The 26,232-nt window shown below is 42.0% G+C and overlaps 3 protein-coding genes across 4 annotated transcripts; 2 read left to right on the forward strand and 1 right to left on the reverse strand.

Moving 5' to 3' along the window:
- The first annotated feature begins 192 nt into the window (after positions 1-192).
- upp1 (uridine phosphorylase 1) lies at positions 193-3,661 on the forward strand. Its single transcript, XM_004541428.5, has 8 exons — positions 193-498; positions 754-796; positions 1,145-1,256; positions 1,363-1,521; positions 1,663-1,777; positions 2,963-3,172; positions 3,274-3,420; positions 3,505-3,661. The coding sequence occupies exons 2-8, from the start codon at positions 759-761 to the stop codon at positions 3,654-3,656; spliced, it is 933 nt and encodes a 310-aa protein (XP_004541485.1). The 5' UTR covers positions 193-498; positions 754-758; the 3' UTR covers positions 3,657-3,661.
- Positions 3,662-5,882: 2,221 nt separating this feature from the next.
- Positions 5,883-9,886, forward strand: stmn2a (stathmin 2a). Of its 2 annotated transcripts, XR_001167924.3 has the most exons (6): positions 5,883-6,040; positions 7,652-7,747; positions 7,910-8,082; positions 8,233-8,424; positions 8,523-8,632; positions 9,156-9,886. XR_001167924.3 is itself a non-coding variant. In XM_012923732.4 (5 exons), exons 1-5 carry the CDS (start codon positions 6,022-6,024, stop codon positions 8,580-8,582), a joined length of 540 nt encoding a protein of 179 aa, XP_012779186.1. In that variant the 5' UTR covers positions 5,883-6,021; the 3' UTR covers positions 8,583-9,886. The 2 variants fall into 2 exon arrangements, 1 of the variants encoding a protein (XP_012779186.1); XM_012923732.4 differs by having other exon boundaries at positions 8,523-9,886.
- Positions 9,887-13,169: 3,283 nt separating this feature from the next.
- Positions 13,170-15,312, reverse strand: LOC101470264 (hairy/enhancer-of-split related with YRPW motif protein 1). The gene is made up of 5 exons (XM_004541427.3): positions 15,058-15,312; positions 14,824-14,896; positions 14,645-14,728; positions 14,472-14,553; positions 13,170-14,361 (listed from the first exon to the last, which is right to left on the reverse strand). Exons 1-5 carry the CDS (start codon positions 15,141-15,143, stop codon positions 13,739-13,741), a joined length of 948 nt encoding a protein of 315 aa, XP_004541484.1. The 5' UTR covers positions 15,144-15,312; the 3' UTR covers positions 13,170-13,738.
- Between the last annotated feature and the right edge of the window lie 10,920 nt (positions 15,313-26,232).

Here is a 26,232-nt window from a genome sequence, read left to right on the forward strand (position 1 = left end):
TGAATCTACAGGAAGTGAAAATCACACATGAAAGATTTTGTTGAGCACATTTTATAAAATGTAAGTATTTTTTACACTATTCGAGGATAAAACCACGATTCCTGTACTTAATGAATTAATTTCTTGTACAACCTTCGTCATTTTGACCAAACTGACTCACACAAAATAAACTCGGAAAAGTACTGCTTTTCCCAACATATGCGGAAATCCTTTAATAGCGCCGCTGTAACTGAACATCTGCTGCACTTCGTCGACCTCTGTACGTGACCGGAAGCCGGTAGCCAACAAGTGAGTGGGTGACGAGACTCATTTAGTACCCCTGTGACTCATCCGACGTCACGGCATTGTGGGCCGGCTCTCGGCGTTAAGTCAGATTTTAATACTGAAATGAAACGGAGGAAGACAGCAGCAGAAAAGTAACCTCGCAAAGAGCAAAACATCTATATCTGCTTTTTATTTTTTGTTTGGTTTCGTGAGTCCCGTTGGCTGATCTTTCAGGTAAGGATGAAGCTCATTACCGTATTTCCTGTAGCCGGTGCGCGATAGTGCTGAATCTGCATGTTGACAGTATGTTCCTATGGTGACTGTTTTAAATGTAAAAACAAAACCAAAAACCTTAATTGTCCAGATTCGAGAACTGAGTTAGATGTTGGTGAAATTCTAAGTAACAGGCTTTCTCAGCAGCCAGGTGTGGTTATGCGTTTCTTTCATTCTGCTCACTGAGTAATTTTGTTCGGATTCGGCTGTTCGCAGGAAAAATGGACTCAAAGGCCGAAGGAAGCGCTCCGTGCAGCAGGTGAGAAGTTCCGGTCAACATAATGTTCGACATATTTGTTTAAAAACGCAGGTACTACTCGACAAAACCGCTTCACACACGTCAACTGCAATGTCGTCTTGGAATGAGGAAGCTGGGGTGTGACAGGATATATGGCCATTGATTTTCTTTTCTTTCTTTCCCCCCCTGAAAGTCGTGACGGTTTTGTTATTGTTAAATAACACCGTCTTTACAGAACCAATAAGATATTTGTAATACTGCCCCGTTAGCTACCCACCATATTTACGTAACAATCATTGCTCTTCATTGATCTGTGTGATTCATTGTTTTAACTGACCCTTTCATGTCTATCCTTCTCCCCTCTTAAAGCCCTGTTTATGTGCACAACCCACACCTGGATGCACTGAAAGAAGACATCCTCTACCACTTCAGTCTAGGAACTGAAACTCATAGCCTACAAGATATGTTTGGTGATGTCAAAGTAATGTATCCCATAGTCATCTTTTTAAATTTTTATTTTAAAGCCTTGAGCCTGTTTTTGTCTGTGCAGTTCTCATGTCTATCTTTATGTGTGTGCTTTACTGTAGTTTGTTTGTGTGGGTGGGAGTCCCTGGAGAATGAAAGCATTCACTGAGTACATCGCAGCTGAGCTCGGTATGGAAGACCCCAAATCTGAGTATCCAAATATCTGTGCTGGGACGGATCGTTACGCCATGTACAAAGTTGGCCCTGTCCTCTCTGTCAGTGTATGTAAGAACAATATCCTCAATGTTATTTTGTTTTCCACATGATCGTTTTCTTAACTTGTATTTGTTAATCTACCAAAATGCATAATAATATCATGAACGTCATTTAAAAATTGTGTATATCTCTGCTTGTTTTTGCAGCACGGAATGGGCATCCCATCTATTGCCATAATGTTGCATGAGCTAATAAAGCTCCTCTATCATGCAAAGTGCACAGATGTTACAATTATACGCATTGGGACATCAGGTGGAGTAGGTATGTGCATTTGGGCCCTTTTCTTGTTGAGGAAAGGTGAAGTGACCCTTTGGAATTGGGTGCTGTTTGGGATTAATTTGTAGATTAAGCCTAAAGACCAGCTTGTGATAGGATCTTAGTTACCATGGGACTAATTACATGTCATACCAGACCCATTTTCCAAATCATTGTAGTAAAATAAACAACCAAAATAAGGTTTTTTGTTTAATTTGATAAATATTTGTCAGTTTGGGGACTGATTTATTTCTTGTGCGCAGCTGTGCAAGATGCAGTTACAAAATGTTACCGGTGAATAGCTGAAAGCGAAAGTATGATCCTGTCAACAAAATGGTCTCTAGGTTAATGATTTGTTTTCAGTTTAGACAAAACGAGGCAAAGGTTTCTGTGTTATTAGTTACATTTTAACAAAGCTCAAAGGATCGGGTATTACAACTAGCGGGAAAGCAGAGATGGTGTAAGCAAAAATGAGAGACAGCATAAGAGTGATGAATGCTGAGCACTAGACTGGAAAACTGTGACATTTTAGGTTAAAGTTACACTTAAATGAAGATCAGTATTGAGGGGTTATATATTTTTTGTCATTGTAAATATATAATAATACATGTGCAGCATTAGCAAGCTAGAAATTCGTTTGTTATTTAGAATATGCTAATTTCCCTTGTAATTGTGTCGCACGTACTTTCCAGTAGATGGATCGTGTGATGACGCAAGAGATGACAACAGAGTCTTTGTTTTTAAAAAGGGCATATTTTTCTATTTTTATCCCAAGAAACAGACTAAGGTTCCTTAATCAAATTGCTTCATGAAAACATTTTCACAATTAATTGCAAATACTTGGTTTTAACTCATTTTATCAGATTTTTGAAAGAGAGATCAGCTGATCTTTGAAGCCTGCCTTTGAAATTTACACAACCTTGGCCTTACACAAGCAATTGCATGAACATTTAGCTGTTGGCCTGTGTTGCATCTTTGATTTTGAAGTCTATACATGTAACATTTCCAGCACATGATGCACACGATGGTGATTCAATTCTAGAAGCTGTGACTAAATTTTACAACCACAGATCTTCATAGTAAAGATATATGCTCTAGAAAGGGCTATAAAGTAATTTGTCCTAAAATCTTTACATTTGTATTTTCACTTTAAAAAACTTTTTCATCTAACCTGCTATATTTGGCTTTCAGGACTTGAGCCTGGCACTGTTGTTGTCACCAAACAGTCTGTGGATCCCACCTTTCAGCCCAGGTTTGAGCAGGTGATCCTTGGGAAGACCGTGGTGCGCAATACTGATCTGGACCAAAGCCTGGCTGAGGACCTGCTGCAGTGCAGCAAGGAGCTAAACCAGTTTAAGACAGTTGTAGGCAACACCATGTGCACGCTGGATTTCTATGAAGGTTTGAGTTCTGATGCATCAATGTGTTAGCGAGTACACTGTTTGCCAACATCTACAGTCTTTCACTGTCTTCCTGTTTTCTCTGTTTGATCACACGTGTAGGGCAAGCCCGTTTGGATGGCGCTTTCTGCTCCTACACTGAGGAGGACAAGCAAGACTACCTCAACAAAGCTCAGGAAGCAGGAGTTTGTAATATAGAGATGGAGTCATCAGTGTTTGCTGCTATGTGTAAACTGAGTGGTCTACGAGGTAAGAAATTTCAATATCAGCATCGTTTTACTTCTGACAGCATTTTTTTTGTGTCTGAAAACTTTTATCTCTGTTTGTGAAAAGCGGCTGTGGTTTGCGTCACGCTCCTGGATCGGCTGAAGGGAGATCAGCTGCGCAGCTCTCACGAAGTTCTTCACAGTTACCAGCAGCGTCCTCAGATACTGGTCGGCTACTACATTAAGAAGCAGCTGAATGCCAAAGCGAAAGATAGCTAAATAAATGCAAGCATACAGTAAATTCTTATGATCTTCTGTCTAGAAGTCATACCTTTAAATATCTCCAAAAGACTTAAATGATGCCTTCTATTTATCCTTTGACACTGATTTAGTTGATACACTGCTATAAAAACATGCACCGCTACACTGTTGTTTTATTTCGTATTTCTCTTAAGTACACTTGAATTGATGTAGCACCCTTGTATTTAAAGTGAGTTAAGTTCATGTGTATTAGTTAAGGTCGTCTTATTCTACTTGACATGTAAAGTTTCAGATCCGTAAAACTTGAACCTGTAAGTCTAAACTTACAGTGGTGCCATAACAAAATGACCTTTTTACACCTATTATAAAAAATACATTTTTAAAATATTTTATAGGTTTAGATTTGTTATTGAAAACTTGATTGTGTATGTGGAGATTTTTTTTTACATTTTTATTGTCATCCAGATTGTATTCAGTTTCTTCGACCTTTGTATATGTGCTCAGCATTTCTTTCACAATATAAAATTGCAACAACACAACACTCCGCTTGAGAAAGATTTCTGCTTTGTGTCATAAATAAAGCAAGCAAGTAAAGCTTTGTGCAGTCTGAAATTTCACAACATATTAAGAAAAGAATTCTTTAAGTAAGAGGCACTGCGGCACAAATGCAATGTGAAGTTTGTTATATGATCTGTCAGTATTTGCAGCTCTTGAAAAGCCTGGTGAAGTCAAGATCAGCATCCTGACCAATAAACAAGCCAAAGATATTAATAAATGGTGTTCTGGTGTGTACTGATTTAACAGTAAATTATCAATGATAATAATAATAATCTCCCTAAAAGATTTTGGGTAGACTGGTGTTGTTGTCACATTAACTGTTAACGCCACATTAAAGGACACTTTTGCGGTGGTTAATTTGTGGAAAAGACAGAAAAGTTTGAGGGGAGGAAGTATTTTGTCATTTTTAGGGGTCAGAGTAATTTTTCATGTTGCTGCTTTTTCTGTAATAAAAAGCTCACACAGTATTAGTCGGTTAAAAATTGGACACTTGTTAAAAAGCTCAAGGTTTTTCATCAGCAAGCTTAAGCCATGTGGTAGCTAGGTTAAAATGTGACACATGTAACAACTGAGCCCCCGCCCGAGTATAAGAAATGAGAAAGGTATTTGAAGCTAGGCATGTAAAGGCAGTGTTGTATAAATATATCTGTTTGTTTCTTTGCTGGCAGAATGGTTTGTGTTGAGCCACACACAAACAGCTGGCCGAAGGAAGTATGGCTTTGTTGTGTTGTCTGCTAAGGTTATCATAAAGTTACATTAATTTGTTACAATTAATGAAAAAAAATGGAAAGAATACCTACTTTGAGGTCGTACCTTAGGCTTGGATTTAATGAAGGAACAGTTATTGAAAGATGTTTCAATCAATCAGCAATTCATGTAAATTCGAGTCAAAATCATGAATACTAACCTTGGTCTAACCTAGTTTGTCTGTTAAAATCAGCTATATGGGGAAAACACCTGGTTTTAAAATTTTCAGCTGGTGTCACAGGGTTCATTTTCTAGAAAGATCTGCTGAGACTGAAGTTACTTTGGACTGCTTTGGTCAGAGGAATAACTTTAGTACACTCATTCCCTCTTTTGTCTAATGCTGGTGATAGATGACGCATTAAAGGTTGAGATAAAATTGAACACTCTGACTAATGGCGAGTGTCATTGCTGATATTTTTGACCAGCAGGCGTGGCAGTCTGCAGCAGCTCGGTGAAGAAGTCTTCATTCTTACTTATGTTACAGTATTATCTGTTTGAATTAGTTTAACAGATCCTTTTCACCGCCACAGCTTTGACACGAATCAGTATGTGAATGCAGGTGTTATAATCACGTAGACTTTGGTTTTGTTTTTTTCAATCTAAACTTTAGTCATTTATAATTCCTGTAACTTCTTCATACTGGACTATATCATGACACAGTTGCAGGTTGAGGAAATATCGGTTGTTGTCAGTGTGGTGAATCATCTGCTCACCAGGATATTCACTTCTTTACGCAAAAAAAGTGACAATGTTGGTGTATTTTATTTCTGGCCTATATTTTTTGCACTGTTAACTTGGATCGTTCTCAAACACATTATTATTACATTATTATTCAGGCTTGAGGACAGATAACGGCTTTATTCTGTGGTGTCTCAGTATTTTGAGCTTCTAGCCTACACTGGGTGGTGTAAGACGCGCGGCGCGTGAGAGGAGGGTCTGTTTGCGCGCTCCCGTGCGTGCCCACCTCCCGTCTGCTATCCGATCCTTCCTCCGTCTCTTCGCTGACTCAGTGCCTTAAGCAGCATCACCGCTCACCAGAACAGATCTACAGCATCCTCTGCGGAGAAATACATCAGCCATGGCTAAAACAGCAACCGGTAAGCATTAGTCTGGATGGGTTCAGATGGATTAAAGCGGGATGGATGCACGGTACAGGTGCAGGATTTTTGCGGAAGGTCTGTGTCGGCCCGGTGTAGCCTACCGGCTGGTGGTCGTGCTTCTGTAACAGCTCCACCATAAAAATAAATATATAAATAGATAAAATAAAATAAAATAAAAGCTTTCTTTGCCGTTTTCAACACTAAATTGCATTAAATCACATTTCTGCAGACTATTGTCTCCACGCAGGACTCTATTGATGATAAGAATGTGGGCTCACGCCGAGCATCCTCTGTCGTTAGGTTACTGAAAAATCTCCTATATTATCCTACCTATGTAAACATATTCATTTTTATATAACAATTGTGTTAGGTAACATTGTGTAATTATACAATATGGGCTGCCTGAGAGGGGTTTACTAACCTTACAATGCTCCACCTGCGGTTCACGCTACAGCGGCCCCAACATGCAGCATAATGCAGACGGACCGCACCCAAGATGCTGGGTTGCCGATCATTTAGCCGACACCAAATCATTTGGAGGCTTCACCTGTTTGACTTTTACATTCATGTGGCTATAATGAAAGGTGCAGGTGATCGTTTCACTTTTTTGGCACTTAAACGTCTCTTTAAGATGATTGTTGTCGGTTATAAGATTGCACCCTTTATTCATGTCTTTAGCTTTCCTTATCTATTCCTTGCAAAGGATTGCACCAGCTGTGGCAGAGGTGCTGCAGTTTATTTTCCAAAAATTCATTATTGATATATGTTACAAAAATAAAATGTAGGTAGAGTTAGCACACTGATATTAGGAACTAGATTTTACGCTAGTCATCTCTTCTGATGGGTAGTTATTGTTGTAGGCCAGACATTTAGCATGGGTTTGTTTGTTTTTGGCTACCTATTTTACAAAATTCTTAATATAAGCCACCCATTCCTTCAGGGTTTTTTTTTACATAAAATATAATGTGCCAACTCACTATTCTGCATGTAGTAGCATAGATTTGTAGTTAACCAGACAGGTGTACGGCAGGGTGGGAGGCAGGCCAGCCCTGCAGCAAGGGGCTGCTTCACACGCTGGCCTTTGCAGCAGAAGGCATAGCAGCACTGACAATCTGTAGTCCTGAAGAGCCAGGTGGGCACTTTGTCAAAAATAGAAAGAGCATGAAGAACTGGCGGTGAAGATTAAAAATAGTCCAAAGATCTAGTGAAAGTTAATTAAAAAAAGAACGTTCAGGTCATTAATCTGGTGTTTTTTATGACTATGACACCACGGTGACCGAGGCGCATTATTGGACAAAGCTGTTTCATGTCCTGATTTTAGCTCACATGTGAACTTCAGTAAAAGTAATGGTTGTTATGCTCTTAGTTTGATAATGCTCACAGAATACATTCATCCAATTAATTATTAAGCAGTGCTGCACTTAGATACATTTCAGACTTTTAACAGCTCATTAGGCAGTCATCTGAGCTAACAGGCTTGTTGAGAATTTCCCCTTTCTTAACAAGTAATCAAATTGAAAATCTCAACTATATGTATCCATTTGTGACAATGTTGGTTGTGACAAATGGATAATGCTGTGTTTGTTTTATGGTTTTATGTTCTTGCAGCATACAAAGAGAAGATGAAGGAGCTGTCTGTCCTCTCCCTCATCTGCTCCTGCTTCTACCCAGAGCCACGCAATAAGCTTGTGTGTGACTTTGAAGGTACAAAATCAGCTGAATCATGGATTTTCTTTTAAATTAAACAAGCTAACTCCATGTTGATGATTTCTTTCAGATTTTAGACAAAAAATACGTATCATTGGACTGATACAGTAATATGTCTTGACTTTGCTACCATTAGCATTGTAATTGTGTCATTTACAGACATGGAGGTGAAACCTATAAACAAGCGGGCCTCGGGTCAGGCTTTTGAGGTGATTCTCAAGCCTCAGTCTCCAGTGTCAGATGTAGCCCACAACCTTCCCTCACCCCCAAAGAGGGATATCTCCTTGGACGACATTGAGAAGAAACTCGAGGCAGCTGAAGAACGGAGGAAGGTGAGTATATTGCATCGATGTCAACAAGCTTTAGGTGTTTAAACTGTAAAACAAAAGAAATCTTTGAGACATTTAACTATGGAAAATGAATAATTCATGTTACAAGATGGAGGTGCAAATGATTCAATTTGAATACTTCTGTATATTCAGTACCAAGAGGCCCAGGTGCTGAGGGCTTTGGCAGAAAAGCGAGAACATGAGAGGGACGTGTTGCTAAAGGCTATGGAAGAGAACAGTAATTTCAGCAAGATGGCTGAGGAGAAGCTCCAGATGAAGATGGAGCAGATCAAGGAGAACCGTGAAGCCCACCTGGCGGCCATGATGGAGCGCCTACAAGAGAAGGTGAGTCGTCAGCTTTATCAGAACTAAAAGCATATGAAAGGGGCTGGGCAGCGTCCTGATGAGTAATCATTCTCACTGTGCTGTTGTGACGTTTCCAGGAGAAACACGCGGCTGTGGTGCGCAGAAACAAAGAGCTGAGGGAAGAGCTGACAGCATGAGCCTCACACGAGTCCAGACTTCCATCCACCCAGTCCTGTCCCCTTCCTCGGTAGAGCCTTCACCCTCTTCGTAACAGACACTCAACCCTGGAGGCTGAGAGGTTCAAGGACCTCACCACTATATCACAACCCACCATGCCACCAGTACTCACTATTATCAGTATTATCAGTGGATATAAACATGAATAACACTCATCTTGAGAATTGAATGGTTTTGTTGATTTAAGAGAAATTGAAAGAATATGGGTTTTATTGGCTTTAATTTTGTCAGTACTTTTATCTATCTATCTATCTATCTATCTATCTATCTATCTATCTATCTATCTATCTATCTATCTATCTATCTATCTATCTATCTATCTATCTATCTATCTATCTATCTATCTATCTATCTATCTATCTATCTATCTAATATTTTCTTTGTCTTTGATTAATGTTCAGTTCTTGAAGTTTGACTCTGCGACCATTTTCTTGTGGAAGCTCTCAGTGGTGTGAGTTGGCTGTAGACAGGCATTTGCATTGATTCCCGATGATGTCCTGATAATGATGTTTTTTGCTGTGTCTTTTGTGAAGAATGACGGTTGGTGTTTCCAGACTACAGACTCCTCAAGATATCAACGTATCTCATCTGTATCTCCCTCACGCGCACCTACTCATTCTCAACACGCACACTTGGAACTTAACAATAATCGAATCCCCACAGATACATAGAAGTCCACTTCCTCTGAAATGAGCTCAATAGGTGCTTTATTGTTATTAAGAATGTCTATGCCCAATGGGAGCAACTGTTTATACACTTGCAGATTACCACTTTACCCCGACGGCGCCATTTTTCGATGAATCCATCGTTACCCAAACGAATAGCTTTGTTAAGAACACGGTATTGGGAATGAACCTTATAAAGTTGTGAATGTTATGACACCATACTGGTATCATGCATAGTGTCTTGGACAGTAGAATGTGCTGTTGCTCCCATCTTGATATTGATAGTGTGAACATTACGTATGTCTGTGTGGGTGTGTGTGAATGAAGAATTACCTTGAGGCATCATCAGCACCTTCTCTCATTTAGGGGGTTAGATAGAGAATGGATGCAGGATGCTTTACATTCAGCACACTAAACTAGTCTCTTTTTAATATACAGTACCACTGATATCTGCCTGCATCTTCTGCTGCTTGTTTTTCTCCCTCCATCTATTTCTCTGTGAAAGCTTTGCTGAATAAAAGTTTGGGGTTCTGTGAACATGGCATGCACCATCTGAAACTTTTCTGTAAACTGCCAAATAAAAGAACCAGTTATCTACACATCCTGAGAATCTTCCTGTAAATTTGTATTCTAATCTGATTTTAATAGAGTTTTAACATTTTTATTATTGCAGTGTTTAGAGTAGTTAAAATGTACAGATATGTAATTGATCATCAGCAAGTATGAGCACCTCTATAAAAGCAGAGGGTTTTATTTTTACAGTTGGATGGTCTGGAGCAGTTGTGTGTTAACACAATGCCAAGGACGAAAAACATCAGCTATGATTTGGGAATGGTCATGAGGTCGTTTCTGAAAAATTTAAAGTGGAGAGAAGCCGTCAAAGTGGAGATGGTTTACCATAATGCACAGCCCCATATTTGGCAAAAATAAAATACAGAACATCAACACAAACATTTTATACCAACTGTGAAGCCCGACAGTGGCGGTGTAATGATTTGGGCTTGTTTTACATTTGTAGGACCTGAGCATCTAGGCTCTCCTTTGTATGCCAAAGTTTTCTAGAGACAAATAACGCTAAAGGCTGGCCAAAATTGGTTGGTGCAACAGGGCAATGATCCTAAGGAGAGCTATATGTCTGTGAAGGTTCTCAGTCATCCAGGTCATCGTAGTCAAAGGAGCTTGGAAAGAAAAGCGTCTGGACTTCTATGAGTTGCTTGAAGACGTTTCACCTCTCATCTGAGAAGCTTCTTCAGTTCTAAGGTCAAATAGTGGAGAGTCCCAGATTTAAACCCAGTGGGAGTTTCCCCCCAAAGAGGGACAAAGGACCCCCTGATGATCCTCTACCTAATCACATGAGCCAAGGTGTGAAAGCGGGTGTGGGTTACAATCAGCCAGGGTTTTGGGTGAGCTCATCGTGAAACCTGGCCCCTCCCTATCATGTGATTTCCTGATGTCAGATGGCCCAGGATGTGAGTGGGTGTTAAGGCGTCTGGGAAGGGATCTCAAAACTGGATTATAGATGGCAGAGAGTTGGTGTCGTAAACCACCGCCTCTGTTCAAAGATGGTCGCTCACAGTGGACGTAAATGGCTTCTTTCACTCATCTTTCAAACCATCTGTCCTCTCTGTCCAAAATGTGAACATTGGCATCCTTGAAAGAGTGACCTTTGTCCTTTAGATGCAGATGGACAGCTGAGTCTTGTCCTGTGGAGGTGGCTCTTCTGGGGGTTGTTTGGTCTCTCCGATGTGGAGGTCTGGGCATTCCTCGCTGCACTGTACAGCATACACCACATTGTTAAGTTTGTGTTTAGGAGCTTTGTCTTTCAGGTGAACCAGCTTTTGTCTGAGTGTGTTGCTGGGTCTGAAATGCACCGGGATGTCGTGCTTGGAGAGAACCCTCCTGAGTTTCTCGGATACACCAGCTACATAGGGGATGACAATGTTGTTGCGTCTGTCTTTCTTATCCTCCCTCGCTGGTGTCTGATCTTCTTTCCTGTGCATCTTTGCTGACTTTATAAACGCCCAATTAGGATAACCGCATGTTTTAAGTGCTTCCTTTACATGTGTGTGTTCCTTCTTTTTCCCTTCAGGCTTAGAGGGAACATGTTCTGCCCGGTGGTGTAGGGTCCTAATTACTCCAAGTTTGTGTTCCAGAGGGTGATGGGAGTCAAAGAGGAGGTACTGGTCCGTGTGTGTGGGCTTCCGGTAAACTTCAATGTTGAGGTTGCCTTTCAAGGTCTTGAAGGCAAGTTATAACTTTCTTTTTGCAAATCTACAAAGGAGTGGCGGAAAAAGACATCATGGTGCTTCTGTATGGAATTATATTTATGACATAACACATGCACGAGCAAAAACATTTCAGGGACACAATTACATTCCAATCCACCCAGCAACGCGCACAAAGAAGCCATCGTGCACGCTAGCTGCTTTGCACGTGCTGCTACAATTTTACGCTCTGGCGGGTGCTCTGTGGAGAAAGCCTGCTTACACACACCCTGCTAAACCAACACGTACGCGCTCGCTAAACTTACTTTCGACTGTCTGGAGGCGGAACCCAACGGATGACGGATCCTAATGTGATTGGTCAATATGATGGACACTTCAGCTTACTTGTTTAACTGAATTACACTGTGACGGCGACACTGTCTTAAACTGTATTTGTTTACAATTTAAAAAACAAAACTTGTCAAATTGGTTATCAACAGTTATTGTTTGCTGTGCAGCAGTGGAAATAGTGGGGAAAAAACGGTTATTCCATATATGGGAAACGCAGTGCCCTACTAAGGCATTTTCACCATGTGCACTTATTCTTTTGTGCCCGTGGAGGGGACAGCATATGATTCACATGATTTCTGTACTCATCATATCACTTGGGAGCATCGTGTCCTCTCTGGAGAGAAATATTTCATCACACGTTGTGTTAAACTGCAGTAAACCTTCCCTAAGGTTTGGGCCCAGTTTTCCACAACACAGTGCCATAACTGAGCCACCAGCTCTGGGGGGTTGAATTCTTCTAACTGTACTTAAGCTTTCCACCAGCAGGTGGCAGTGTCAGATTTATTTGGGACCAGAACCCTCCCAAAACAAAACAAAACCCTACAACCCTTCAAAACTGGAACAAAATATATAATATGCTAAACAGGAATATAGGCAACAATATTAACAGTATTACTGACTGGCTGAATTAGAATATTAGATTCCCTAAAATCTGCTGTTGACATTTTAGTTTTCATAATCTGATTTATTATTTACAGCATGTGACTTAAAGCCCTGGGGGAATACAATTCAGACAGCAGATGCCCCACCTGAATGCCTGATGTGCTTCATGCATGGATAAAAGACCAAGCCATTAAAACAATGAACCCCTTAAAAGCCATGCCTCTAAAAGACAGAAACAGAAACAGTACCTAAAATGCGGAACAGTGATTTATGGGTCCAGCTGCCTGAGTGTTGTTGTTACTTTTCAACCTCTTTCCTCCAATGTCCTCATACTGTTCACACTATTGTCTCCGTTCCAGACCAACCTGAGCTGGTGAGGTCAGGGTAACATTGTAAAGGATTTCCTCTGGCTCTTAATGATTTCCTGTGTATTCATAAGGGCAACAATGCTGTCGAATTCAGTTACTTACCTGGCACACAGTAAAGGAATTACCTTTCAGTCAATAGCCAGGACCTCATTAGCTCATGATTGACTTCTATGAGACTGCAATAGAAGTGCACCTGCAGATTGTGTGTCATTATGGGAATGTATGGGCTTTATGAGTAAAGGAGCTTCTGTCGTCTGCTTGTATGTAGGACTTGGCTGCATGTGAATGAATGTGAAAAGCAACAACATGGTATACATGATAAGAACCAAAAAGGAATGAAAGAAGTGAAGGCAACAGAAATACACATTCTTTTATAACCATGTTGTATATATTTAGAATCAATTTATTGGTACAAAAATATTACAAACAGGTACAAGAATCCAGGTTTCCAAACCTTAAAAAGTTATTTTCCCAAAAGTTGCGCACATAATATGCATATTTATTGTCACTGTAGTTCCCAAAATCATAAGGAAAGCTGACATAATTAAGTTAATCTATGTTACGCCAGGTGTAGATTTGTATATTTCAGTATATGGCCTACAACAGCTGATCTCTAATTTTGTGCTTATTGTAAATCAATCCATGACCCATTTATCATACCATTACAACAGTCCTCAACCTGGAGGCAGTGCAGGCTAGCTAAATTAGTTTATGATTTCATTTAATAACATAAAAATACTTTTTTTTACTTGTTAAAAGTAAATGAGAAATTAGATCCTCTAGCAACCGCTCCCACTTGTTCCTTATGCTTAATAAAATAAAATCAGTTTTGTTCCCCTGTATTTTATTGTTGTAAAACAGTTGAAGCAGTCTGTATGTGACGGTGGACACAGCTCAGCTGTTGCCCTCAGTCCAGGGATTGGCTTCAGAAGGCCCCGATCTCCATGCCCCATGGCCTGTAAGGTTTTGACAGTGTGGAGGAGGGACTCACGGTGCTGACGGCTGTCGGGGAAAGGAGGGGGAATGCGCTAAAGGAGAGGGGGAAGGCCGAAAGCGAGGACAGAGATGAAACCAGTGGTGGAGAAAGCTTGGTTGTTGGCATGGGAAGACTGAGGGGTAGAGAGCCATTGGGGGCAACCCTGAGGGACTCTGTGGGGGGCATGGCACTGAGTCTGGATGTCCCAGATGTCTCAGTGGAGGAGGAGGAGGAGGAGGAAGATGATGATGAGGGTGAAGAGGAGGAGGAAGGGGCCTGGCTACTGGCGGTTCTGGATGCAGGTGTCCTGCCCTGGGGGTGCTGTACAAGGAGTGGGTGGGGTAGATGGGCAGGAGTAGCCCCGTAGGCAGAGCCCCAGGCTAAGTGTTCCAGTCCAGTGTGCACCTCCCTCTGAGAGGCATAGTTGCTGAGGTGGGACACCAAACGTACACGGAGGGTGTCTGTGCTGTCCCGACCCTCTATGATGCTCAGGTAGCGAGCTGTCTCTGCCAGGCACTCCCTGAAGCCCAGGCTGCGGTAATCCTTAGCAAGAGCGTGAGCTTCAAAGTAACCTGTGAGAAAAGAACAAACATGGTTAAATAAACGTGTTACTCAAAGAATATGTCATATTTATTAATACCAGAGCTGAAACATGCATTTATTCAAAGAAAATATCCACTACCTTTCCCACCAGAAGCATGAAGCATCTTCAAATGGTCCACTGTCATTTGGAGTATTTCTGCTTTCTCCAGTTTAGCAGATCCCTGCAAAGACGTTATAATAAAGCGTCTCTTTCAGTTATATATTATCTATCAACAAAATTGTGTGTGCCAAATAAAATGAAGAATAACATACCTGTTTCTCAAAAGCACTCGGCACCAATCTTCTCAGCTCTGACAAACTGTTGTTGATCCGGTCACGTCTCCGTTTCTCAATGATCTGTTTGAAAACATATTTCAACATTAATTCAATCGTGCAGAGGATGAGAAACTTTGGAAACTATTAAACAAGAGCGGGAAACGCGGTTCACATACCCCTCTGCGCCTTTTTCTGGCTTGGACTTGCGTGGTTGTGGAGAGTGACATCGATCCGTGGGAGTCAATTTGACTAAAAAAGTAAAAACAAAAAACGATGTTGAGGCAATACATTAAAGAGCACTTTTAAAAAAACAGGATATGTAGGGAATAACGCAAAAAACACCCAATTCTTAATTAAAACATGTCGTATAGGTTGATTTTCTTAAAAAAAAAAAAAAAAAGTTAACATACCCATTTTCATCCCCACTGTCCTTCTCCACCTCAACAGTGTCGTCCAGGTCGCTGTCCGATGAGCTGTAGTTGTGGCTTCGCTTCATTTCGCCTTCAAGCCTTCAATCTCTTCTCTCGGGGCACAGACAGCACGAGGTATGCGTAACAGTTTAAAACTGTCTGATCTGCATCTGCTGTGACTGTTTTCACACGGCGGAGAGGAGGGCGGGGTGACCGGAATGATGTGGGCGGGGCTCTGACAGACTTGAGCCAGTCAGAATCGAGCTGAGGCTTGAGTGACGGGGGCCTTAAAAATATCAATGAAGTTTTGAGGGATCAAAGAGCATCATCCTAATAAAAGTGGTCTGAAACAATGATATCACATTATGAATCTATATATAAAAACAATGTATTAATTAAACATTTTAATCCATCCTGTAGAGAGCTGGAGTGACTGCAGCATAGATTCTTCTCCTGCATTATAAAGGTTGGATGGTCTATTAGCTGACTGTTGTTACGGCCCTAGCAGGGCCTCCTCCTGAAGGTGCCTGTGTGGGCGTGTCCCACCACTTCTTCTGCCTGAGGTGCCACCTTTCCCTGTAACACAGCTGACTCACATCAGTAATTAAAAGTATTTAAGCCCAGGGAAAGGTGAGCTCTGGGCCAGAGTGCCATTCTGTGTGGTGTTTGCAGCTAGTGAGCTGTCTGTGTTTTGTGGTGTTTGCAGCTAGTGAGCTGTCTGTGTTTTGTGGTGATTGCAGCTAGTGAGCTGTGTTTGTGGTTTCCAGCTAGTGAGCTGCGCTTTCCTTTTGACTTTGCTTTATTGACCAACGCCTGAGTTTTGTTTGTTTTTCTTAAATGGTGATAGCGGCTTGTCCGTCTCTCTTAGTTGAGCTACTTTAATAAAACTCTTTAATTTAACCCTTTTGCCTCCTTGACTCCTTTTTCTGACCTGGACACCTTTTGTTACTTCCCCCTCACCGCCTAGACCCCTCAGGGGAACGTAACAAGTGGGGGCTCGTCCGGGATCGTTGAAAAGGGAGTTTTGAGTTGGAATTGGTTTTTGATTATCTTGGGGTTTTTTTTTTCGCCTTTAGAGGTTCAACTTCCCAGTTAAGTTAGGTGAGTGTCCAGCTGAGCTTATTAAGTTCTTCCTTCGGGCACTATTTTGTTATTTTGCCTTTTTTATTTTCGGAGTAATCCTGGGCGGGGATTAGTTCCCTGTTGGGGGTAGGCAATTCAGGGCCCCGGTCGCTGAAGTTCTGCCTTTCAAGTCGCCTCGAGCCCAGCACGCTCCAGAAGATAGGTAGGTAAAGGTTGTTGTGCTTAGGAACTGGGTAAGTTGTGTTTGTTTATTGTGTATGCTGTAAGAGGTCAGTTGGTCAGTTAAACTAAGTTGTGTAGTTTCTGAGTGAGTTGGCAGACGGGTGTGGTAGTGTCCTAATTAGGGTGTTTTCTAACCCTTCTCCGGCCCCCAAAATGGCTGATGAAGCCATCAGTGCACAGGTGTCTAGAAGCTCGTTTGTAAGCAGTAACATCCACCTGGTTCCCGTTTTTTGTGAATCCAGTGTTGAGAGCTTCTTCAGTGTATTTGAAAGCATAGCAACTGCATTACAGTGGCCTGAAGACGTGTGGGGGGTGATGTTGCTGTGTAAATTCACAGCTAAGGCTCAGGAAGCTTGCTCTGGTCTGTCTATGCAGGACAGCCTAGTTTATGAAAAGATTAAAAGTGCCGTCCTCCAAGCCTATGAACTTGTGCCTGAGGCCTATAGGCAGAACTTTTGAGGTTTGGAGTTGGCACAGGGTCAGTGCTACCTTGACTTTGCTCGGGAGAAGGCAAAGCTTTTTGGTAGGTGGTGCTCTGCAAGCCAGGTTAACAGTTTGGGGTCGTTACGTGAGCTCATGCTTGTGGAGGATTTCAAAAACTCTGTTCCTGAGTCTATTTCTTGTTATTTAAGTGAGCAAAGGGTTTCCACTCTACAGCAGGCTGCCATACTGGCGGATGGGTTTACCCTAACTCATAAAACAAACGCGGTGGAATGTGACATCCCTTCTCACGGTAACACATCTTGGAGAGCTAGGAGGGAGCCAGCTAACAAGGCTGAAAAAGTTGTGGTTTCGAGACCCAAAACGAAGCTTTGTTTCTTCTGCCACAACCCTGGACACCTCATTGCTGACTGTTCAAAATTGAAACTCAAACGGAAAGCCGACTCAAAGCAACAAGTGCCTGCTTTGAGAAAAGCTAGTCGTGGTTCTCAAACCGACAAGGTTGCCAGGCCTAGTAAAAGGCTACACTTGGAGCATAATTGCTCAATCGTGTCATTTAGTCAGTGTGAGAGGTCACCTAACCCTGAGCTGCTGCTGGTTGACAATGTCCCCGTTCCTCAACATGACCTGCAGGTGGACAGATCATGTATAACACCACCACTCAGACCTGCACCCCTGACTAACAAGCATGCCTGTACCCGTGACCTGAGCAATCATCTGAAAACTGTTGCAGTAAGGTCTTCTGACTGCCTGCTGTGTTCTCCACATGTGATGGCTCAAAAAAGCCCTAGCCACCACATGAGACATTGTTTTGAGGGTCTGCGGCCACCCTCAGTCAGTATTTTGAACCCGTTGAGATGGGGTTGGCAGCTTCCGCAGGCAATGCCTAACCGTTGCTATGGGGTTTGGTAGGTGGAAAGCCTGCAATTTGTTGATGCGATGGTTACGGACTTGATTAGTTGTTTTGGTTATCATAATCATTTGACAAACCACGGGTTTGTATTTATGGGAGGGGGTGTTACGGCCCTAGCAGGGCCTCCTCCTGAAGGTGCCTGTGTGGGCGTGTCCCACCACTTCTTCTGCCTGAGGTGCCACCTTTCCCTGTAACACAGCTGACTCACATCAGTAATTAAAAGTATTTAAGCCCAGGGAAAGGTGAGCTCTGGGCCAGAGTGCCATTTTGTGTGGTGTTTGCAGCTAGTGAGCTGTCTGTGTTTTGTGGTGTTTGCAGCTAGTGAGCTGTCTGTGTTTTGTGGTGATTGCAGCTAGTGAGCTGTGTTTGTGGTTTCCAGCTAGTGAGCTGCGCTTTCCTTTTGACTTTGCTTTATTGACCAACGCCTGAGTTTTGTTTGTTTTTCTTAAATGGTGATAGCGGCTTGTCCGTCTCTCTTAGTTGAGCTACTTTAATAAAACTCTTTAATTTAACCCTTTTGCCTCCTTGACTCCTTTTTCTGACCTGGACACCTTTTGTTACTTCCCCCTCACCGCCTAGACCCCTCAGGGGAACGTAACACTGTCTTCAACCATGTGGTTCCAGAGTGTCACTGATCAGCCAGGAGACTCCACAGTGGGCTAGCGTGTCCACGCTCTCCTGGGGAACTTCCTCCTCTAAACCTTCTGCAAACAGGTCAACAGGCAGGCAGACCTTCCAATGGAGCCATACACCCGCTGGGTGAACATTCGTCTCTCTGCAGTGCAGTGTGCAAAAAAACAGAAATTTTTTCTTAAGCTTGAGCTATAAGCAGCTATAGAAACTATAACAGCAGGTAAAGCTGCTTTGGGCGTAAAATAAGGAACACAAGGGGAACAGGGGGGCGTCTGCAGAAGTGTGATAGGGTGACCCCACTAATACAAGCGGGTCAGGGGGGCAAACTATGAAACATGGGAGATTTCAGTGCTAGCGCTACTGTGTAACTGATTCCTTTAGGCATATGTTTTTAGTTTAGGGGCATATCAAATCTTTTAGTTGGGAGGGGGGTCTCTTTCGCTGTGGAGGCATGGTTTGTCAGGGAAGGATAAATAAAAGAAGTTCTAGTTCAAAACATCAAGTGAGGGGATTCCTGTTGGGCAAATGATATTTCTATATTTATGTATTTAGATATTTATATCTCTCCAACTAAGTTCCAGGACTTGGAGAAGTCGTGCTAATGTGCAATGATGCTGTTCAGTCTAAGTTCTCTTTCACTTGTGGCCAGTGTGAATATATAAATATGTTAGAAAGAAAGAAAGAAAGTGTGTACATTATTAGACATTGTTAGACATTAGTATTGTACCTACAGTACAAAGTTTAGGTGTTTGTACTTTATTTGATGTTTTACTATTTCTCTTTGAGATATTTGTTAGTTTTCACATTGATTTCTTTCTTTTGTGTACTCAGAAGAACCCACAACAGATCTCTTATGTTTTAGGGATTTTAAATGTAGCGTTTTATGATTTTTCTGGTTTGAAAACATTCTTGTACTTTATGAGATATTTAAACTAATAAAATACTCTTGGAAAACTGTAAAATAAATAGAAACAGAACCAAAAACAGGGATGTTTGTCTTACAAGCTGACCTTTTAGTGCTTCCCACAGGGCAGTAACATGGGAATCTCACAAAATTTGGTTTATTTATACTACCCTACACTACTAAAAGTACAGTTACAGTTAGTAGTTAAAATAAGGCCAACTTTACACACCTACAGCATCAAGACTCCATAATTTCAATAGAAACAATAAAAAAAAGTCAATCATATATCACATTAAAATATTCCCATCGAACATTTTCTGCAAAATACAATCGCTTACTCTTGATACTTTATGTGATAAAAACAATTCTTACATTCTTAACTGAACTATAAAAACCTAGAATATAAAATACTAGAAAAAATCACTTAAAAAAAGAGTTTTAACTAACTTGTAATTTTTTGCTACATTTGGCTTTCTTTTTTTTTTTTTTTGGCAATTTATCTCTTAAAATGTTGTCCAAATTCTTTTGGATTTTGAGGGGTAAAAACTCACAAAAACTCATGTATTAATAAGTAATTAGATACACTTTTAGATACACTTACAGGGTTACAGGTTAAAACAATAATGTGAATGTGGGACTTACTTTATTTACTTTATGTTACTTTATTTTTGAATTTTGGTATTGCTACTTTTATTGAACAATCTCAGCACTTCTGCTGTCATGTATGTATACCATATATCATGTATATGGTGTAAAACCATATCTAATTTCTATTATATACAATTTCTATTATTGTAAAACAAAAATAGAAAGTAATATTTGTACATTTACACAAATACTACATGATAGTGCAACTTTTAGATGCCCGAATATATATATTTTCTGCTGTTTTATCCTCCACAAAGCTGGAAATTTGATGCTTATATATATCACTATATTTGCCAACAAATAAGATCAGTAGTTACCCTGCAGATAAAGTGTTTCCATATGCAATATATGGTAGGATGTGATCCAATTACAACATATCTTCCCTGCACAAAGAGCACTTTATGGTCATATTGTAAGCACATTTAATTAATAAATCTAAAATTGTTTTCTCTTGTAACAGAAATTTGGTTTAATTACTTAAAAACAAAAGTTTTAGAACCATCACCTTACCAGGCTTTTGAAAAATACACATTTAACCACAAATGAACCAAGAATAGAAAGCAGTTAAGATAAAGAAACAGGTGAATGTTAGTCTTTTCTGTCTGATGGAAGGTCTGGAAAAATGACTTGATGTTGGGATATAGCGCCTGCTCTGACATGTGCCTGACATGTCTGTTAAGGCTGTCAGCGGGAGCGCAGTGCCCCTGCTGTCTTCAATTCCAGTGCCTTGTAGAGAAGCAGCTGTTTCTCTCCTCTGTCCATCAGGTCAGTTGTTAACTTTGTACGCTGGGAGCTAGACAAGTGCGGATGAGAGCTTGATTCTATGGAGCAACTGGAGGCCAACACGCTGGTCCCAGAATGTCAGAGGGGCTTCAGTGGTGACAGATACAATGTGCGAGCTTCGGTCACTCTGTTGATGCAGTGAGCGCGGATGAGCCTTCACACCATCCCTCACACACAGATACATGCACAGACCCCCACCTAATCTCCTCTCCTTGTCATGCCTACCTTCATCCATTTCATGCATTTCCACATTCCCATACTCGCACTTGGAGGATTTATAGATCCTAACATGTGCTTAATCCAGTGCTGAAAAATACTCACAGCCTGCCTGCTCCCTTTTTGGACTGAATTTCTCATGCAAGATGCATGAACTGTGCCTTCTTGGCCTTCCAGTGACTCTGCTACATGTCAATCTGAATATATTTATGCTCACTCTTTTGCACTGTTTATGATACTATTATGGAAATAGGGCCATTATGGCAACACAAACCACTCTCCTCACACCTGACCATCAAGGTCATTCACATTAGAGCTGACATTCCTGTGGCCCATTAAACATAATTACGATTCGTCTTTTAAAAACCTTGACTTTTCACCTGCGGTATCGCAACATCTCCTCGCCCTTCCCAGTCCACTTTTGGTGACGCTGGACGTGAATGTCCTGTTCTGTTAGAGTGTGTTTGGCTTTGGCTCATTTGTGTTGTTTGACTACCATCTTTACATTTAATAACTCCAACAGCTTACCAGTCTGCCTATTGAACGTGGGCGTAACTCGGCACCGATTTCTAGAAACCCCTCTCAACCCAGTGCCAGGAAGCTAAAAGGTATAAGCAAGCATTTGTTTGAAACTGGCGTGTGCCCAGCTGCCTTCCTCAATCTTCCCTCAGGTTTCCCTTGGTGACTCTTTGTGTGCAAGAGCACGGCCTGAGTGTGCGCTGGTGTGTTTGCATGTGTTTATGTGTGTGCGACTGAGAGCGTGCAAGTGTGTTTAGGAGGTGCTATTTCCCACAACCCTGATCTAATTCCGTGGTAACTCAATCTCCGTGTGAGCGCTTCCCGGCGAGTGTTCTCCCACCCGTCGGCCGTCTCTCCCTGGCTGGCTGAGTGGCTGAGTGTGTCTGACGGAGGCCGGCTCAGTCCCATTGGACCCCACACCCCCACCCCCTGCCCTCTCCTCTCCGCCTTCATCCTACCCTCCCTCCCATCAGGATTGATTTACTATGTCAACCGTTGGGGCTGTCGGCAGCAGCAACGCTCACAGCCGTGCCTGCGTCCTGTGCGCACACCATCCTGACATCTTATACCTGTCACTCAACAACTGCTGGAGTGAACTGTGGGTGTGTGTGCTGTATGTATGTGTCTGTTAATGTGTGTGAGATAATTTCCTCATCCATATTTGGACGATGTTTGCCCAAAGGTGTGAGCTTTGCTGCGCATTTACATTAGGTATGACATTATTATGTAAGGCAAGGAAAATGCCACCCATGCTGGTCCTCAATAGGTTGTTTGACTGAGGGAAATGTCTCCCAGACAGCTTTCATGCAACAATGTTATCCTATGGGCCACAGTTTCCTGTCTGTCCCCTCTCTTTCTGGTCAGCACCCAGGCGCTATATTGGGCAGGCCTGAGACCCATTCCCACTCCTTAACCGTAATACACCCGCCTTCTCATTCTTTACTTTCCTGTCTTTGTTGGCATCCATTCTGCTTGTACTTTTCAGATAGGTATAAGCCAGGGAGGATATGTTGACTTCCCTCTTTCTTTGTTTAGCAAAGTTTTTTTTGCCTTTTCTTTTTTCTTTTTCTTTTTTTTTTATGAGGACATCTCCTCAGGCCTCAGGTCACAATACTGACACCAGTATTTCAGTGCCAGCTGCCAATTACAGGGCTTGGAGTCGATTACAGGGCACGAACAGCATTTAGGAAAGATTCAGACAATACTTTGAACTCAATATGGACAACCTTATGTGCCTGGAAAAAAAAGAAAGAAGTGGATGACCTAAGTTACTCCTGAATAAATAAAATCTCTTTCGCTCCTTTTTCCCCCCACAATGTCGCACACTCCTGCACATAGGCCCCTCACAATTATATTGTTCATAAGGTTTACCAGAATGCTTCAAATTACCAGTTAACTTATGCAAGTTCACAATGGGGGGAAGGCAGATCACAAGACTGGTTCTCAAATAAGCGCAACAGGAGACAGCACGTGATGTCCTCACAGAGAAAGGAGGACCGCGGAGCAAGCTACTTTTAAGGCCACACATTGTGCTGCCACAGGAAAAACATTGTTTGCATATCAATGGTGTGTGTGTGTGTGTGTCTCTGTGTATGTGTGTCTTAAAGTGCAGGGGTGTGAGGGCTCTAATTGAAATGTATCTCCTGGTTTACATCACAAGAAACCCTCACTGACACCGGCCATATGAATTATTAGCCAAGTTAAGCTGCAGAGTCTCTGTTTCTGCATCTGTGTGCCACAAGACACGTTTGGTCATTTCTGTGGGAAATCAGTGTTTTAGAGCAAGTCTGTCTCTGAAGCTCAGCTGTCATTTTATGAGTAACTCTTTACCTCAAAAAACCTTTTCCAAAGTGTTTTTGGTCACTTACATGCAGTTTTATTTTCCCTTCCCAGTGCAGTTTCAAATAAAATCTGATTAGGAATGGGTATAACCACCAAAAATGTTATACATAATAGAGAAACTGAAAAGAGCCAATTTATGATGTGTCACAAGTTTATCAAAAAAGGAGAGAAAAAAAGTTGTCTTTTTTTAAGAGCCGGCTCCTTTCCCAGTGGATGCTCTGTGCCAGCTGTCTGCTCTGCAGTAAAGTACTGCTTTCCCAAGCTCTGACCTGTGGGAAAATCTGTTGTGGCCAGTAATTGATTCCGCCCTGCCAGCCCCATTACTCTCCACTGCAGTCAAACTGCCAGTGATCTGCAGAAAGCCTGTTAGCACAGCACCCCTTATTCTTTCTCTTCCCACTCACACAAGCATGAATCACAATCCAAGCAAGTCCGACTGTTACATCCAGTGTTGTTTCTTTTTTGCTGTCATTTTTCCCTATAATTCACATATTTTCTTCATTAATTTTCTTTCAATCCATTCTTAATTCATTATTATTCTTTTCTAATTTTCAAGTTATAATTGATTAGTTGTACCAGTAGGCTTTATTCTATACTATGACAACAATGTAAATATGCTAGAAGAAATGGATGGTAATCTCCCTGAACGTGCCCTCTCCCTCAGAGCTAGTCATGAAATATTAACTGCAGTCATCTGTTGAGATGGTTGAGTTGCTTGTCACTGCCTAACACTAGCCACATGTCTAAATAAAGGTAAGTGTTCCCCCCTTCTAATTAATCTTCAATTAGGGCTCTTGCTCTGTGCTGTTGCATCTGTGTTTCCTAGTCTCGCATCAGCGGGAGGGGTATTGAGTGTGTGTATGTGTGTAAGTATATGAGGGGGGCTTTCATGAGGATTATGAGGTTCGCAGGACGTGTATTCACATGATGGTTGTTTTGCTCTTCTAAGCGTCCCCACTTTTTCCACATGAACTAAATGGCAACACTCTGAACACAGGCTATTTAAACCTTTGGCAGAAAAGGTCACAATAGTCTTAGAAATAATTGCTCAGACTTAGAAAGACATAAGTGGCCTCAAGCCAGTGATTCTCATGACTCTGTGGCAGGCTTTATATAACTACCAGCTGAGGGGTGCACTTTCCCATGTTGTAAGGGGTCAGGAGGCCACCCTCTAAGCTCTGTGGCAGTTGTTTTTCACACAAGAATTTCAACCCACTGTTGGATGATCTAAGAGAGCATAAAAGAGGAGCAGAGAACTGTACAGTATGCATCACTTTAGCTCCTGGTGACCCCTCCACCCACTGCACTCTGCACCCGGTGGCTGTGCCCCATGGGCAGCTCTCCCTGCACCTCTCTCTGTATTGACAGAACAAGTAGTGTCTGTGTGAGAGGCAGCCCCATGTCCCCCTCCCATCCCTCTCCTGCTCCTCTGTCGGTGTGCAAACCAGAAGCCTGAGGCGCAGGGAGCGTGTGGGATGAAGAGATGAGAGAGAAGATCAAAGCAGGAAGCATGAAAAAGCTCAAAGCACACAAGCGAGAGGCACCTCACTGACCCCTGCCACACACACTCAAACTCACACACATGCAGACACACACACACACATACACTCTTCATTTTGGCTGTGCAGAACAGTCGGTAACCAGCCTCTGGTTCCCCTAGCAGCCGTGTAAAAAGGCAAAGAGGAGAGGGCACATCACTCGGGCCGTGTGAGCCGTTCAGCAGATGATCTGGACCTGCTGGGAACCTGACCTAAAGTGGTGCCCCCTGTTGGTGCCAAAGGTGTGGCACACACTGAATGTGGGCTGTACTTACTTCTTGCTCATCAGGTATTTTACATTTTTATCAAAAAAAGGAGAGAAAATTTAAAAAAAAATGTGCAAAAATCTCTTTTAATTAAGTGGGTTTCTTTACTAGCTATGAATTTGTTGTAGTCTCTAGACATATTTTCATTGTCAGAATTTGACCCTTACAGATGAAAACAAACAAAAAAAAAAATCAGTCACTCAAAGGTTTGGATTCACAGACAAAACTCCTACGAGCGTTTCACTCATTTCTATGTGAGGGAAATTTAGCCCCTATACCTCAGACAAAAGCTTACCTGGAATAGAAAAGACAATTTAGGCTTAAAAGAAGGGAATATGATCAAATGTACACAGAGTAGAAGAAGTGAAAAGACTTCCTTGCTGTGGAACATGTCACTACTCTGCTGGACTCTCACGGCACTCAACATGATCAGCTGTGACCCCAGTTTTACCTGCTGCCATATAAAGTTGTCGTTTGGGTTTTAAACCATCCCAGTCAGACTGGCAAACTCCTCCTTGGCCCTGAGGATCCTCTCTCCATTATTCATGAGTCCTCAGGTTGGACCCTGGGAACAAGCTGAACGAGGCCCTGTGTCAATACGAAACACTGGCCGCCACAATGGGCTCTGCCTCCAACTACACTGTTGACAGACACCAACACAAAGGAGCTGAAAGGGGTCCCCCTCCGTTCTCACACACACTGAAGAATGAGTCAGTGTGCTGCCGCTCAGAGCTGTGTTTGTACAGTATATACAGCTTTTGTTCATGGTCACTGTTCTCCCATCAATGGGGGCTGAAGTGTTGATGAAAACCAGAAGGAAAGGACTTCTCTGTGGATGCCGGCGAGAGTTCATGTTCATTAGGTGACCACTGTGCCTACTGGATGGCACCTGTATGTATGCGGAGAAACCCCAGGTGATGGGACATACTGGGACATTACGTGATGCATCACATCATTACTGTCTGTCACTGAAGTTAATAATAAAGTGATTCCTGGAGACCATGAAATCTAATATTGCAGCCATGTGACAGTCCCATTACAGATGTTCTATCTATAGCATGTATTCATTCCAGCATCGCTGATTTTAATCAATCACAAACTAACGAAATGGCTAAAAGACAAAATCGCTTCTTCTGTGATTTAGAGCAAGTTTTTTTTTTCCCACTG

The sequence above is a fragment of the Maylandia zebra genome, linkage group LG11 (assembly GCF_041146795.1).
Source record: "Maylandia zebra isolate NMK-2024a linkage group LG11, Mzebra_GT3a, whole genome shotgun sequence".
NCBI classification, from domain to species: domain Eukaryota; kingdom Metazoa; phylum Chordata; class Actinopteri; order Cichliformes; family Cichlidae; genus Maylandia; species Maylandia zebra.

Excerpts from the sequence above, each read along its gene's own strand:
- upp1 (XM_004541428.5), top strand. The coding sequence starts at position 759 with ATGGACTCAAAGGCCGAAGGAAGCGCTCCGTGCAGCAG. Across the intron at positions 797-1,144 it reads GGAAGCGCTCCGTGCAGCAG|CCCTGTTTATGTGCACAACC; the intron begins GTGAGAAGTTCC and ends CCCCTCTTAAAG. Across the intron at positions 1,778-2,962 it reads TGGGACATCAGGTGGAGTAG|GACTTGAGCCTGGCACTGTT; the intron begins GTATGTGCATTT and ends TTTGGCTTTCAG.
- stmn2a (XM_012923732.4), top strand. Across the intron at positions 7,748-7,909 it reads GCTTGTGTGTGACTTTGAAG|ACATGGAGGTGAAACCTATA; the intron begins GTACAAAATCAG and ends TGTCATTTACAG. Across the intron at positions 8,083-8,232 it reads CAGCTGAAGAACGGAGGAAG|TACCAAGAGGCCCAGGTGCT; the intron begins GTGAGTATATTG and ends CTGTATATTCAG.
- LOC101470264 (XM_004541427.3), bottom strand. The coding sequence starts at position 15,143 with ATGAAGCGAAGCCACAACTACAGCTCATCGGACAGCGACCTGGACGAC. Across the intron at positions 14,897-15,057 it reads GACAGTGGGGATGAAAATGG|TCAAATTGACTCCCACGGAT; the intron begins GTATGTTAACTT and ends TTACTTTTTTAG. Across the intron at positions 14,362-14,471 it reads TCATGCTTCTGGTGGGAAAG|GTTACTTTGAAGCTCACGCT; the intron begins GTAGTGGATATT and ends CTTTTCTCACAG.